Source organism: Myotis yumanensis, unplaced genomic scaffold (genome assembly GCF_028538775.1).
Source record: "Myotis yumanensis isolate MYYU_CA2020_CCGP unplaced genomic scaffold, mMyoYum1.0.hap1 SCAF_5, whole genome shotgun sequence".
NCBI classification, from domain to species: domain Eukaryota; kingdom Metazoa; phylum Chordata; class Mammalia; order Chiroptera; family Vespertilionidae; genus Myotis; species Myotis yumanensis.
The window spans coordinates 18,218,349-18,234,917 of NW_027223756.1; the positions used below are offsets into that span (position 1 = coordinate 18,218,349).

Below are 16,569 nucleotides of genomic sequence, written 5' to 3' on the forward strand. Positions count from 1 at the left end.
CAACTAACAAACCTGACATTGTGTGTGCCTGGACCTGGGTTCAAATCCTGACCGCCACCCTCTAGCTGTGAGACCCAGGGACGGGTTCCATCCCTTGCTGAGCCTCAGTTACCTTATCCGGGAAAGGGGGATGGTAACACCACGAGGATGTCATGACAGCCAAACAGCCCTGTGGGGGGAGAAGTAGCTGGTGCTGTCCTTGGAGACAGAACTCACAGCAGAGCATGCTCCTGACTTCAATTCTCCTGGAGTCTGGGGTGGCCATCCCAGGAAAGGGCACGAGGCTTCATTAGGCTTAAGTAAGAGTTTTGCTCTTGTAGACATCATTTGCTTACTCTCAATCGTTTGTGTATTCAAGAAATGTTTACTGAGCGCCTAGTATGTGGCACACACTGCTATGCCCTGGGACTATAATGGGGAGGAACAAGCTGTTGTCCCCGTCCCATGGGATACAGAGTGAAATGGGGGAGCAGACAAATAACATAAGCAGTAACAGATTATAATTTTCCCTCATTGCCTTTGAGTGTGAGATGAAGACAGACTGAGAACAGCCCGGAAAGACAGGTAGTGAAGATATTATGAGTGGCGCATCCACACACCCAGCCCTGTGCCTTGCAGACAGCGAGTAGGTGATGAATGGCTGCTGGGTTGAATAGGAGTTAGAAGGGCCTAGTCCAACCCTTTTGTTTTCCAAGTAAGGGGGTGAGGCTTAGAGAGGGGATGAGCCAGGCACTGGCTTCCTCTTTAGCACAGCCTGGCTGGAATCAGAGGAGCCGGATGATGACTGTGACAACCTGGCCCAGGCTGACATCTTCACGAAGGTCCTTTTCCGGTCAGGCTTTGCTGACAGCCAGCTGCACTCACCTGCTCTTCCCTCTTCTCAACAGACAGGTAGGAGAACCACAAAGGTTCATTAATATTAATTAGGCACCTCTGCACCATCCTTCATCACCAATTTCACACCCCCTAACTGCACCAGGGACTTCAGACCAAGCAGTATTTAAAGGACCTTGGTTGTGCTGCCTTTTCTTCCCCTCTGAATTCACATTTTACAAACCCTTTGTTCAGATCACATCTAGTTTTAAGACAGTTGTAAAAATAACTTTTTTTTTTTAAAGCCCACAGCAAAACCCAAGTTTCTTCACCCAGCTGTCCCACATGACAGAACCGGCCCTCATACAGATGCAATAGGCGGTGTATCCCACGGGCTCCAACTTTAAACACAGGCTGCCAGCAGGAAGGAGGGGCTCCGGCAGTCAATCTGGTCTGTGAGGTCCAGGTGCTGGAATTACCAGCACGTCCCAGTGAGGTGCCAGCTGCCGGGCAAATGTTAGGAAGAAATAGGCTTTAATATCAAGATTCTTAATGATTCATGAAAGAGAAAAGAAGAGACAAAGGGTAAAGATACGTGTTCTTTGCCACTGTTTCCAGAAGCAGAGACCTGGAAACAAGCTGTCTGCCTGTACCTGTCTGCCTGCCAACAGAAGAATGGCTGAATAGATTAGATTCCTGTGGCACATTACACAGCTATTAGGAATGTGACCATAATATATTCAACAAACAAAGCTACTTGTAGAATAAAATATATAATAGTACAGTCATATTTTTATAAAATAAAACCCCAAACCTCTTCATGTATCTATACATGTTGCCTAAGCAAAGGAAAAGCTATAGAAAGCTAAACTGTTACCATCCACTACCTGGGCAGATTTAAGAATAGAGAGAGGAGTGTATATGGTGGGGTGACTACTGATTTCTCCACTCAAAAAAAGTGCAGAAAGGAGACTTACAATTAGGAGGGAATTATGTTCTGTTCTCGGTAAGAGTGCCCCTAAACTAAGCTGCTCTGTGCTTGTCTTATCATGCTGCCCTTGATACCATCTTAATGAAGGGAGAGAATTGGTAATCGCCTTTATCTTCCAGTCATTATTCTCTTTTTCCTTAAATCCTTTCAAGGCCGATACCACTTAGCAATCAAACTCATCTCTGTGGCCAATGTTACCGAGTGCCTTTTATCTGCTCCTGGACAAGCGAGGTAAGGGAATGCAACCTGAGTAGTCTGCTGGTTGTGTCCGTTTTTATCTGGCCAGTCCTGCTTGTTATGCCTGGTCCCAGAACTTTCATGCACAAAGGGTGAGAATTTAAGAATGTCTCCCTCCTTCTCCGTGAAGAATGGGTCTCAGTCTGTGTGTGATGCAGCAGAAAGAGCACATGCCTGGGTCCAGGTCTGTGTCTTCTTTGCCTTCTCCTGGCTGTGTGAACTGCCCCAAAGAGCTGCACTCTCCCGCCTCAGCTTGTGCACCTGTAAAATGGAGCTAGTGAACCCCCTCAGATACGATTCCAGAGAGGCTGGAATCACACGGGAGTTGTGATAACGTTTTTGTAAACGAGGAGATAATGTCGAAACAGAGAGGATGAAAAGTACTATCACACAAAACCTCAAAGTGGGAACGAGTAAGGCCAGGCTGGTAGAGCACTCCGCACAATGCCTGGCACACGGCACTTGATACGTGGGAGCTGTTACTATTGATGGAGAGCACAGCGTCCATTTCTATCAGACTAAGAAAATGCATCTGTTTGCAGAAATGATAAAAGAACCCCAGGCCACACACGAGTGTACGTGGAGGTGGGCTGGTTTCCACCTAGCATAAATCGTAGGGACGCATGCCCATGTGATTTTTAGTCGACAGGCAGCCATTTTTGCTTGTAAGCCATTTATCTCTGCAATTTCAAGCCAAGGACTGAATTCATTGAAACCTATTTTTAAAATTACAGAAAACAACTTCGATTTGAGAAATGTTATTGGCTGCCATTTTATTTTAAGGCATATGAGCACCTTTAAATCCCAATACTAGGTCTGATGGATCAATAACTGTTGTCTTGGAAGAAAGACTGCTGTTCAGAAAGGAGTCGTTTAACTTAAGAGAGCCTTACGAAGTCTCCTTAAAAGTCGGTGATACTACAAAAAACAAACCCAAACAAACCTGGATTTTTTTCCTTTCCCAGCTCACAAATCATTCAGGCTCCAGCCCCTCTCTCTCTCCCTCTCCCACTTCCCACGCAAATGCCTGGCTAACAACCTGCCCAACTAGGGAGTCTGTACCAGTCACATTCCTGGGCATGTCTGGGGCATTCATCTTAAACTAAAGTCCTCCATCCTAAGTGTCAAACAAGCTTACTCCACCACGAGATTTAAGATAAAAAGGGTAAAAACTGCTAATATGTAAAAAATATGTCGCCCAAGCCTATCCCTGCTCTATGGCACTGTGTATGTGTGTTTGGGGGTGGGGTGGGGGGGTGGATCTGGGTGGAGACTTGTCATTCATCTCCACGCAGATGGCAGACTCCGCCCTCACTGTGACCTGAACACGACACACAAACGTTACAGGCCACACCACAGACCACAGCTGATCCTGGGGCTTTTTTAGATTTACTGTGTGCCTCAGGCATTTCTTGCTGTTTTAGGAAAGCAAGTTAATTGAAACCACAATAAAAACACAGCAACTCAGCAAAAAATCCTGTCATCATTTCCATTTTTCACAACACAAATGGCATCATTCATTCAACTGCCTATTTGACATCGTCATTTGGGTGTTTAATAACGTCTTAAACTTTGAAAGCAAAATCTTGATTTCCCCCAAAACCTACTCTTCCCAAAGACTTCCTTCCTGTAAACGGCAACTCCATCTCCCAGTGGTTCTGACCAAAAACCTTGGTGTTATCCTTGACTGTTCTCTGTTTTCTCATAGCCACACTGTCTGAAAAGAAATCTCGGCGTGTCCTTCTTCAGCATGTATCTCTCTGCTGTCCCCGCCACGGTCTGAGGCACCAGCATTGCTGTAATACACTCCTTAACTCTTCCCCTGCCTTGACCCTTGGCCGCCTACTGTCAGCCTACACTTAACACAGCAACCAAAGTGATTCTTTGAAAATGAAAATCAAATCATGTTGCTCTCTGCTCAGAGGCTCCCACCTTACTCATGTTGGTAAAGAGATAAACCCCACCATGACCACCCCCAGACATGTCCCCAGCCCTGCTTCTCGTTGCTCTCCTCCGGGCTTACTGGGCTCTGTAAGCCAAGCGTGATGGCTGCAGGGCATCCTCTTTAATTTTCTGGAAGAGTGTACAGAATGCGTGTTATTTCTCAAATTTTTGGTAGAATCCACCAGTGAGCCCATCTTTGTGGGAAGGTTTTTAACTACAATACCAATTTGTTTGCTGGACACAGGGCTATTCAAGTTAATCATTTCTTCTTGAGTAAGCTTTGCTAGTTTGTGTCTCTCAAGGAATTTGCCATTTCATCTAAGTTGTTGAACTTACAGGCATAAAGTTATTAAGAATATTCCTTTATTATTTTCTTAATAGCCACAGAATCTGTAGTTATGTCACCTCTCTGATTCTCGATATCAATACTTTGTGCCGATTAGTCTGGTTAGAAGTTACTCAATTTAATTGACCATCTCAAAGAACCAGCTTTTGGTTTTATTGATTTTTCTCTATTGGTTTTCTATTCTCTAGTTAACTGATCTCTGTTTTGATCTTTAAAGTGTCTATTCTATTATTTTGGATTACTTTATTCTTTTTCTAGTTTTGTAAAGTAGAAACTGGTGTCATCAATTTGGAGACCACTCTTATCTAATATAGGCCTTGAATCCTACAAATTTCCCCATAAGTACTGCTTTAGTGACATCCACAAATTCTAATATTATTTTCTTTTCACTATGATTTAGTTCAAAATACTTTCTAATTTTCCATTTGATTTCTTCTCTGACCCATCTGTTATTCATAAATTAGTTACATAGTTTCCAAACATTTAGAAATTTTAAGAGACTGTCTGTTACTGGTTTCTAAATTTTATTCCACTGTGGTCAGAGAACATATTTGGTATCACTGGAAACCTTTTAAATTTATAGAGACTTGTTTTCTTGGTTCCAGAATATGGCCTATCTTGGTAAATGTTCCCTGTGCACTTGAAAAGAATGTGTGTTTTGCTGTTAATGGCTGGAGTGTTCTATAAACGTCAGTTGGGTCACATCAGTTGATGGTGCTACTGTTTAAGTCTACTATATCCTTGCTGATTTTCAGTCTACTTGTTCTATGAATTACTGAGAGAGAGAGGAGTGCTGAAATGTCATATGTGGCTATGTCTATAACTCCTTGAAGTTCTATGAGCTTTTGCTTCATGTATGAATAATCCCTTTATTATTATGAAATTACCTTCTTTACCCCTGGTGATAGTCTTTGTTCTGAAATCTACTTTGACTGATATTAACATATAGCCAGCCACTCTAGCTTTCGTTTGACTAGTGTTAGCTTGGTAGACAGACCTTTTTTATCCTTTTACTTATAACTTATTTGTATATTTATATTAAAAGTGTGTTTGTCACAGGCAACATGTACCTGAATCTTGCTTTCTTATCTAATCTGACAATCTCTGCCTTTTAACAGAAATGATTAGAGCATTTACATTTAACATGATTATTAATGTGGTTGGGTTAAATTCCATCATTTTAGTACTTGCTTTTGATTTCTCTTTTTGGATCTGTGTTCTCCTTTTCCTCTTTTCTGCCTTCTTTTGGATTAATTGACTATTTTTCATGACTTCACTTTATCTCCTTCATTGGCTTATTAGCTGTAACTCTTTGTTTTGCTATTTTAGTGCTTTTAACTTATAAAGTCCACCTTCACCACTTCACAAGTAGTACTAGAACCTTAAAATAGTATATTGTCGTTTCTCCCCTCTAATCTTTATATTGGGATACATTTTACTTTTACTACATTTAAACTCAACAATATGCTATTATTTTTGGTTATAGAGTAAGATATCTTTTTAAAAGATTTAAACAATTAGAAAAATAGTATATATTTACCCACATGGTTACTATTTCCAGTGATCATTCTTTGTGTATAAAGATTTCTATTTCCACCTGGTACCTTTTTCTTCCCCCCTGAAAGGACTTCCTTTTACATTTCTTATAGTACATGACAGTTGTGATGAATTCTTTCAGCATTTTTTTGTGGCTGACAAGTATTTATTTTGCCTTTATTTTTGAAAGATATTTTCATGGGGTACAGAATTGTAAGTTAGCAGAGCTTTTACTTTACTCTTAGTACTTGAAAGATGTTGCTACACAGTGTTCTTGCTTGCATTGTTTCCAATGAAAATTCTATCATCCTTATTTTTGGTCCTCTGTCAGTAATATGCTTTATTTCTCTACTTTAAAATCTTTCCTCTTCACCAGTGATTTTCATTAATTTGATTATGATGTGCCTTGGTGTTGTTTTATTTTTGTTTCTTGAGACTGGGTTTCACTGAGCTTCTTGGACCTGTGGTTTTATAGTTGTCATTCAATTTGAAAAACTTTTGGCCATTATTTCCCTTGTCTCCTTATGGACTCCAATTATATGAATATTCAACTACTTACAGTTTATTAATACTCTTCATTTTTTAAAATTATTTTTTTCCCCTGTGTTTCAAGTAGTTTCTTTACTTATAACTTCAGGTTCACTAATCCTTTTCTCCTGCAATATCTGTTCTACACTGATTCCATTTACAGTGTTTTTCAACCTCGACACTGTTGCTTTCATTTCTAGAAGTTCATTTTGGGTCTTTCACATCTTCCATGTCTCTAACTTTTTAAATACATAGAATGCAGTTATAATAACTGTTTTTAGTGTCCCCTACTAGTTCTAACATCTATGTCAACTCTGGGCTGGTTTTCAGTATATTCCTCATTATGAGCCATGTTTCTCTATTTATTTGCATGCCTAATAATCTTTGGTTAGATTTACCGTGGTTAATTCTGAATATTTTTGTTTTGAGGTTTGACCTGGGATGTAGTTAAGTTATTTAGAAACAGTTTGATCCTTCTGGGTCATAATTTATGCTTTTTTTCTTTTACAAATGACAAGGTTTCCTAGTCTGAGTGGTGGGAAGAGGCACTATTCTTGGCTCTGCATGAGAGCGAGGCACTGCTCCCTGTAATCCTCTTGGACGATCCCTTTCTCAGCCTTCGGTAGCTTTTGTACAAGAAGGAGTTCATCAGTAATCTGCTGAGTACGCAGGGAACCTTTGTAGCTCAGTCTCCGTGCAGCTCTCTCCTCTTCAGTACGCTGTCCTGTGAGCTCTTTGCCTCGGTGGTCTCCCTGGACTCTCAGCAACATCAGATGAACTCGGGAAGTCCTCGGGGCTCTACCTGGGTCCCCCCTCCCTGCATCGTGGCTTGAAAACTCTCTCGAGGCAATAAGCTCAGACAATTTATTGCTCTCCTCATTTGTTTCCCGTCCCTTTAGGATTACTGTCCTTCATTTCTTGGTGTCCAGAGTCTTTTTAAAAAATTTTTCAGTTGTTTTAAGCAGGAGAGTAAATCTGGTCCCTGTTACTCCAGCTTGGCCCCTAAAGAGCATTTTTAATGTCTCTGTGTACATTCACATTGGGGCACTAATATTATTATTACTTCTACAAATGTGGTTGGCTTTAATTTCCTGTTCTTTCAAATTGTCACTCCCCCTCAACCCCCTAACCAGAGTATATACTTAATACACGTTTGTCAAACTTAGGCTATAACTCCCTCCATTGTTGCTTTTGTAAACTGTTGGGGATGTAAAGGTGCTCAATAAATACTACTAGCCTATTATAGTAATATGAACTTGTAAGTTCTTTTCAGGAAATTCAGCACGCACCATAAATTAACCATGTTAATTTAACAAAAAGCAAAAAGCGAAAGGGAGCATGGAACCAGGAATCTGGTAGACCTGGGCCTTTTACTGCAATGGGTTCCATTCAGGTTCATTCATTTCTGGAAGCTACACCCATGGACTGGATTTGGAGAAAGCAGTCAGGATTGTAGGCTGTTTTCATTCCCACTGTGGACAGTCTTCACATGGGAGAAACTGATCACTCAACAGAGGGCTCTGCTTAGGAACCTTCAGGCCTGGGTCACTTCAGCAGCTGGGGCTCCACTGCCATCAGCTCTGTGCCCGAGGGGCCTCCATGTGCGGTTGTCAAGCAGCCCACAGAGCCCCCTGGAGCAGGGAAAGTGGGCCAGCCCACCAGCCAGCCTCTGTTCTGCTCCCTGGGCAGGAGGTGCAGAGGGCAGGTCTGCTCAGAGCCAGCTGGCCGCCTCCCACATGCAAGCCCAGCAAGACAGGCCGAACTTTCTAGTTTCCATTCTCTGTGGCTGCACGTTCTCCCGTGCGGCTTCTGGGGAAAGCCAGTGCAGCTGGCACAAACAAACAGCCCCTCGACCCTGTTCTTGACATGCTGCTGCCAAAATTCAATTCGAAGGAATGAAAGGCAAACATAAACCCCAGCTCCTGCTGGGAAAGTTGTTTAAGTGAAAAGAAACCAGAGGGAATGAGCAGCCCAACTGCTCTCATTTATTCACACATTTCTGCTGTCACAGAACAGGAAAGTCCGTCCCCTCCCCTCCCCCAGAAAAAAAGAAAAGATCTTCAAGACATCTGTCAACTCATTTCTGAAAAGTCAGCTTCCACAACTGGGAATTCTGAAAAAGGGGGGTGTCAGGAGCACTGGGTTTAGCGACATCTTTTGCTGTAACGTGGATGCTGGCTGGGTGGGTGGCTGGTAACTGAGGAGCCTGTGGCATGTTGCAGCTCAGTTCCCATCCACCCAGAACAAGGGTCTTTGCCTTACTTCTGTCCTGGACCCTCTGACAGGCTGGTAATACGTATGGACACTTCTGAGAGCAATGCTTATAATTCATAAAATAAACTATATAGGACTGCAAAGGAAACCAATTAGACTGAAATATAGTTATCAAAATAATAAAAAAATGTAAACTACAGTAATAAATGTGCTTCTTGAGGAACACGGGAATCCACAAGATCTGGTGCAGTTCTAGAAACTACCTTCCGTTCCAAGTAGTGATGGGTGCCCACCACCTTTCAGGGCTATCTGTCAGGTGATGAGAAAGTACATGATTTCTTGTGGTGACGACATCGCAGGTGCTGTGTTGCCTGCAGTCATAACGGAAGGGAGCACCACATTTCAGTTAGAGGTCAATGAAAAAAGAAAGCCATGTTTTTCTCCTCTGTTTATAGAGGCCCCCTGAATTCTCTCCTCGGACCGAGGAGCTCTAGGTTAGGAAGCCGTCTCTCTTTCTCGGCTGTCAGGAAAGAGCACTGCGCTGGGAGACAAAGGGCTGGATCCTCATCCTGGCTCCACATCTAACAGGAAAGACTCAGTCTTGTAATTCGTAAGCTGAAGAACGCGTACTGTCTTGCCCAGGCAGTTCTCTACCTGTAATGTTTCTCCCCCGTTCCGCAAAGTCGGGTGGGGGTGTCCCCTGAGGTTCCAAGCACTCTCTGCCTACCACAGTTACTGGTCTTCTCACCGTGGCGCAATGAGCTCCTTATGCCCCTGTCCCACCCCTTGCACAAAGCAGTAATAAGGGCTCATTTAGCACTTTGTTCTTGGTGTCAAGCACAGGGCCTGGCACACAGAAGACCATTAAGTATATACAGGATGGGGCAAAAGTAGGTTTACAGTGGTGAGTACGTGAAACACAGTTTATTGTTGTATTATTAATTACTGTTATTTTCCATACGAGCAACTGTAAACCTACGTTTGCCCCACTCTGTATTTACTGGATGAAAACTGTGACCACACTCAGCTTCTCTCTCTCATTCTAAAAATATTTCTACTTTGTACCAGTTCTCAGCCCTGGTTACACGTAAGAATTGCTTTTAAAGGTTTTAGAAAATACAGACGCAGGCTGTATCCCCAGAGATTGAGAGCCCACAGTACCACGGAACAGCTGAGGCGAGGGAATAAACCTCCCAGATGAACTTCTTTCCCACAGCCGGACAGATGATATTAGAGCAGAATTCTAAACTCTGCAAGGGGCTACACTCATAAATTGAGTTTCTGACCCTCAGAGTCCGGTCACAGTTCTGAATCCAGACACATTAGCAATATCTGAGCTATATTCTCAGACTTGGATGAAAAAATTCTCAGGCTTGACATTGAAGACCATGAAACAAATTGCAAACCACACAGGGGAGCAGCCCGAGGTCCCCCGTTTCCTCCCCTCCCTACGAGAAATCCTTACGAACAGGGCCCCATCCTGGGCAAGCGCGCACCTTGTAGGCGAGTTTCCTCACCTGCCAAGTGGAGATAATAGTACGGTCAACTCACTGTTGCAGGAACTGGCGGATGTAATGGGGCTGAAAGCATTTTGTGAGTAGCCGAACCTGCTACCAAGATTAATTCTTGGTTATTGCATTCTACCAATTGAGCTCTGACAGGTGGAGAGACCTTATAGCTTCGTGATTAAGAACACAGATTCCAGAGTCAGAATTTCTGCATACAAATTCTGGCACCAGCCCTTACCTGCTGTGTCATTTTAGGCAAATTATTTAACCTTTTTGTACCTCCATTCCCCATCTGTAAAATGGTGACAATAAAGGTACCTATCTTGTTGAGTTTTTGGAAAGTTTGGCCAAGTTGATGCACTGAAAGTGCCCAGAACACAGCTCTAAACCTGAAGTGTGCCTCAGAATCATCTGGAAGGCTTGTTAAAGCACAGAGTGCCGGGCCCCACCCCAGAGCTTTGGATTCAGTCGATCTGGGCTGGGATTTGAGAATCTGCATGCGGACAAGATCCTGGGTAATGCTGGAGTCACTGCTTTGGGAACCACTGGCTTAGAATGATGCCTGGCATACAGTAAGAACCTGTAAGTGTTAGCCGTTATTATCTTTTCCTGGGCTCTACTTTTTAGTCCCTGAACAGAACCCTCTATGCTCCAGTGCTACTCAGAACTATCTTCGTGTAGAAGCCAGCGTGAAATCTCCTTGCAGTGGTCCCCACAGTGTGGACCCAACTCTGCTGCATGAACATCCTGTGGGCACTTATTTGTAATGCCAGCTCTTAGGCCTCAACCCAAATCTAACGATTCAGGAATTACAGGAGTGAAGCTCAATATTCTGTGTTCTAACAGCCCTCCAGACGACTAATGCATACCAGTTTCAGGACAATAGCTCTACTAGAAAATCACACGACCGCCACAGTAACCCTACTGAAAATGCCCGGGAGGCAGATGGCTTCCAGTCTAGAGGATGGTTTTTGGTGGACTGGAGCCCAATACCTGGCTCAGTCCTTATTCACCTGTGGCCTTATATGAATTATGACTTTAAGCCCAGCCCGGCGAGGCTCAGTGGTTGAGCATCGACCGATGAACCAGGAGGTTACAGTTCTATTCCCGATCAGTGAGGAAGGGAGGAGAGAGAGATAGAAACATCAATGATGAGAGAGACTCATCAATCGGCTGCCTCCTGGGATCCCCACACCGGGGATCAAGCCTACAATCCAGGCATGTGTCCTGACCGGGAATCAAACTGTGATTTCCTGGTTCCTAGGTCGATGCTCAACCACTGAGCCATGCCGGCTGGGAGCCACAAGTACCTTTATAATCATTACATATGTCCCCTCTCAAATGATTTGAGGTAGCTTATAACAAGACATAAATATACACAGGAGAGCTAAAATAAAGATTAAAAAATAAGAAACACCACACACAGAAAGTGGAGAGTAAAGGCTGAAACTGTCATTGCAATTGTCTTCTAAGTTGAGGTCTGAACTTCCCCATGGGCCAGAGTCCAAAGGAAATGCAGAGGTTCCCTGTTCCCACGGTTTGAACACAGAAAGGTGACCGGCTCTTTTAGGGAGACATCATCATCCCTCTGCCACAGCTGCTTTACATTCTAGAAGCATCGACCACATGAACCTTCCCACAAAGCCCCGTGTAACAGGAGGGACTCTCCTCCAGCAGCGCTTCGTGTACCTGCTTCTTTAATTCTCAACAAGAGCCGAGGGCAACCCCCTTCCATCCCAGCGGATAAGAGACGTTATACTTACTTCGGGTGCCGAATATCAGGGAGAGAGCGATTCAGGGAGATCTTATCGCTGACGTAGATGTTAAATCCATTTTCTCGGTACGCCTGATCCACTCTCTCAGCATCCGTCATGGGGTACGGTCTTCCTTGTTCTCCATTTCCTGGGAGCAAAGAGCAAAGTCAATGTTGCTAATTGAATGGCGCGGGGAAGAAGGATGAAGTATATGATTCAACCACAAAGATGAAGTCGGATGCTGGATACAGAGTGTCCGTGCAGATTTTGCAGGGGGAAGTGTACAGAGGGGAGGGGAGTGAGCATTCAGTCACGGCCGAGTCACACACTTTATAGAGCTTGTCCTCATGTAATCTCCACAGGAAGCATGTGGGTGAACATGAGCCCTCAGCCTATCGATGGATAAACGAGGACTCAGAAAGGCTATAAGCCAGGTCTGTGGGTTCCAAAGCCCATGCTCCCTCCACTCTGCCAGGAGCCCCAAATATCCCTGATCGGGAGGGTCTAATCGCCCAGAGGAAGACCAGGTCCACATATGAGCTGATCAATCCTGGGTCATTCACACCACCTCTCTGACCGCAGCTGACTGGCTCTGGTACCCACAGCCTGGTAAGAGTCCAATAGATGCTGTGTAGGTGAGAGCTTTTTGTAAACTATAAAACACTATATAAATGTGAGGAAATGTTATGGTTATTCTCCAGGCAGGGCAAACTTTATATGTAAGTCAAAATTGCCACAAACGATACAAGATGCTTTTGAGTTTTTTAAAGCCAGCAAACAAATTAAGGTCTGCCCAGGCTCGGGCAGGACTGCTTGGAAAGTGTTGATGTGAGCCGCAGACTTGGTTGGATAAAATGCGATTCTTTCTTTTCTCTGCACAATCCAGCTGGGGAAAGCGCTCCTGATGCTCCAGGAAATTGTCCTCAGGGTTCCCAGGATGCGGATGGGAAGTGGGAATGTCCACACCGAGCCTGCCGGAACAGCCCAAGAATCCGACATTGCCGATGGTCCTGAAGGAATGGCAGTAAGATCGGCTGGTCAGACAGGACCTCATCTTCTGGTGCTTATGCTCTGAGCATTGTCCCATGCAGTTTGTAAAGTGAATGTGGACAACATGAGCTTGATGGGGAGGTGCAAGCTAAGAGGTGGAGCCCAAGGTCTGTGGCTACTCCAATCCTGCCAGATGAGGGAGAGGACTCCCCTGTCTGTATGATGCTCCAGGTAAAACACAGTGGGCCAGTGCCCAGGACAGGTTCCACAAGGGACTCAGATGCAGCAGAAGCAGCTCTCTCGGGGCGGGAGCCTCAGGAAGGCAGGATGGGGAGCAACTCATATTTAGGCCCTGGATCGGGCAGGGTGGAAGCTGTAGTCCAGCCCTGCTATTCCAGCTCTGTCACCCTGGGCGTGCCTTTCGCCTGTCTATGTCTTGGTTGTCGCCTTTGTATTAATTGGGATAAGAAGGTTCAGTGTGATGATTAAGGAGGTAATGCAGGACAAGGTGCTTGGTACCGTTAGCACTGGCCATTATTATTCTGAATGATTTCTCCAGGGCTTACTCCTTTCTTGCTAGTTAGGCCGGTGTGCTAATAACTCTGGTACAATTGTCTGGAAAATCGGCTCCTTTCAGATGTCTCCTTTTTAAATTTAAGCAGCCCTCCCCCACCCTAACTCTTCATTCTGAATTACTGGCACACGGAAAAATGCATGTCGCGTCTTTAGATTTCCCTGAATTTCAGTTATCATTTCAGCTCTATTCAAAGCCTGTTGTAATCTGGTTTTGTCATAATGTACTTTTAAAAAAATCAATAGTGGGTGCCTTTAACTGAGATAAAAATGAATAAAATACCAATCACTTATATGTCTACAGTGTTTTCCAGTGTAAAGCTACCTCGTACCAATACCCTGAGACTGTCGAGGCAGGAAGCATGAGCTCCAGTGACAGATGGGGAAACTGAGCTCAAGGATTATGGACTTTTCCTGATGGTCACATGGCTGAAAGGGGTGTCAGAGCTGCCCTCCTGTCTCCTAGTCCAGGCTCTCTACAAACAACCCTCCACATAACTTCCCTTCCCAACTCCCCAGCTGGAACAGAAACTGCTCCAAAGACGAATTAGCCAAAGAAGATGTTAGATGAAGCCCAATAAATTCATTCAGCCTCGTGGCTGTAGGGCTGGTAGGGGTCAACTCTGCCCTCCAGACCTGGGTTCAAATTCCAAGCCTGCCTCTTTCTCATTGTGTGCCGGTGGGCAGATGATCCCACCTCTCTGAACTACAGGTCCCTTCTCATCCAGTGGGCCATAAAGGTTGATGTGGGGATTCACCGAGAAAATGTGCCGTATGGAGCGTGAGCCGTGCTCACTATAGATATTCATAAATGTTGGCTCTTATTATTACTGCTCCTCATTTTAGTGGTAAAACATCTCATAAGGGGGAGACATTTTTTATCGCTCAATAAAGGTGGCAAGGCAAATTCCTGAAAGCAGTGGATCTGGTGATGTGAGTGGAGAAAGGATGGGGCCAGCTCACAGGTGAAGAGAGGATTCCAGAATCAGGGGAAGGGAGGGTGGAGGCTGGCAGGTGGAGAGGAGCTGACAGGAGGTCCAGACACCCCATTAAACACACATACACGCACACACACACACACACACACACACGCACACGCAAGCTCACATGCATACCCTCTCCACAGGCCTACCCGTGGACGGTACCTCTCTACGTACCTACACGCTGAGCATCCCTTCTGATGGCTTCTTTGTCGTGCCAGTCCTTCAGCTTTTGTCCATCTCCCAAGAAAAATATCTTCTTTTGCTGATTGTGTGATCCCTTAAAAAAAGAAAAAGACAAAAACTGTGAAAAAGAAAAAGGGAAAATAAGTTTAGTAACAGAGACCCAGAAATTACACTGCCCAAGGGAGCTTTTGGTATTGATTGAATGTCTGTCAATTGTTCATTTATCAACCCCCTTGGTATACCAGGTACACAAAGGTCAGGACGATGAGAGGCACAGTGTCCACCCTCTTAGAAGTCAGAAACCAGAAGGAGAAAAACCCAGATGGACAAACATTCCTTTCACTTGAGTAAAAGCAGTACGTGTGGTGCTGCCAAGAGAAATATAACAACAACACGAGCCACAAATGTGAGCCACATTTGCAAGTTTACATTTTCTAGTATTCACATTGGGAAGAAAAAGAAACAGGGGAAGTTAGTTTTGATACTATATCTTATTTACCCCAATATACTCTATGTAAAATATTTCACCACGCAATGTAAAAAATTCATTGAGATACTTTACTTTTGTTTTTGTTTTGTACTAAGTCTTCACAATCCAGTGTGTATTTTACACTCGTGTTCATCTCGATTCAGGCCCCTTGCAAGTGCTCAGGTGGCTGGTGGCTACCTCATGGATGGGGCAGGGCAGGTGGCCCTCAGATGACAGGCCGGCAGAAAGTGCTACAGGAGTTCACCTCCACCTGGGAGAACTGGAGAAGGTTTCGTGACGTGAAGGCGTTTGGGCTGAGCTTCAGAGAGGCAGAAAGGAGGGGCAGGCAGGGCAAAAGGCCGGGGCACAGACTCCCAGGGGTGGGAGAGTCACAGAACTAGGCCTGGCCGTGTTCATTTCTAAAGTCACAAGGAGGGTGAACATTGGGCGACTGTGTGGAATGTGTGAACAAACAGTTGAATGCTGAAAGGAAACAGGACGATGCAACAGCCCCCAGAGAGCAGCTCCCACAGGCCTGGCTCTGAAGCTGTTTATTATGCGTCTGGGAAGATGAGCCCATCCTCTGGGCCAGTGGTTGGCAAACTGCGGCTCTCCAGTCACATGGGGCTCTTTGGCCCTTGAGTGTGGCTCTTCCACAAAATACGTGTGGGCGCGCATGTACGGTGTGATTGAAACTTCGTGGCCCATGCGGAGAAGTTGGTATTTTGTGGAAGAGCCACACTCAAGGAGCCAAAGAGCCGCGTGTGGCTTGCGAGCCGCAGTTTGCTGACCACTGCTCTGGGCCCATTAGAATCAGTTTCCCTAATTAAACGAGGCTGCATGCCAGTGCCTGGGGTCACCTGAAGGTGCCAGATGCTTTCCCACGCCCATGGAGAAGTCTAAAGACTCAGACCTTCCCAAGGTAACACTGCTTAGGTATCCCGTGTTCCCTTGGATGAGATTGGCTTTCCACATCACCTTGCCCATTAAAATTCCCGCACGACAGCCCTTGCCACTGTGACATGCAGAATCCAATAGTCCTATTTCCTATGTAATTAACTACAAAGGCCCTGAATGTGTGGTGTGCCTGAACGTCAGCCGTAGAAAGAAGCCACCGGGATAAAACAGTCCACATGCCTGTTTATTAAGTCCCTGGCTGATTCTTGAGTTAGCAGATTGTCTACAACAGTGCAATATCCTTACAACAGCTTTAATGATAATAACAATCTGTTGTAGTCCCTCCTACAGGCCTCTCTGAGTTGCAAGAAGAAAATTCTGAAAGCTGGCGTGCCGGATGTCTTGGTCAGTGACGGAAAGAAAAGAAAACAGAGGCCACGGGCCCGCAAACAGTTCTCGGGGTTCACAGAAACCACAGAGGCTGAGCTGGAAGTTCAGCCTTCGGTGGATTTCAACTGTGCGGAGCTACATTTGAATGCCTCAGTGCTGCCTGGGGGAGAGGGGGCTGAGAGCAGGAGCCTGACCCTCCGTCAGTCAGACCAA

General features: G+C 44.9%; 1 protein-coding gene across 2 annotated transcripts in view; it reads right to left on the reverse strand.

The window, feature by feature from the left end:
- The window catches only part of GALNT10 (polypeptide N-acetylgalactosaminyltransferase 10), a 173,317-nt gene that overhangs the window by 77,044 nt on the left and 79,704 nt on the right, over window positions 1-16,569 (reverse strand). Inside the window, exons 2-3 of one of the 2 annotated variants that reach the window (XM_070414544.1) lie at window positions 14,592-14,718; window positions 11,881-12,019 (exon numbers count right to left, since the gene is read on the reverse strand). In XM_070414544.1, the coding sequence (XP_070270645.1) occupies window positions 11,881-12,019; window positions 14,592-14,718 (266 nt within the window). The remainder of the gene's footprint in view (window positions 1-11,880; window positions 12,020-14,591; window positions 14,719-16,569) is intronic. The other variant, XM_070414545.1, reaches the window with a different exon arrangement.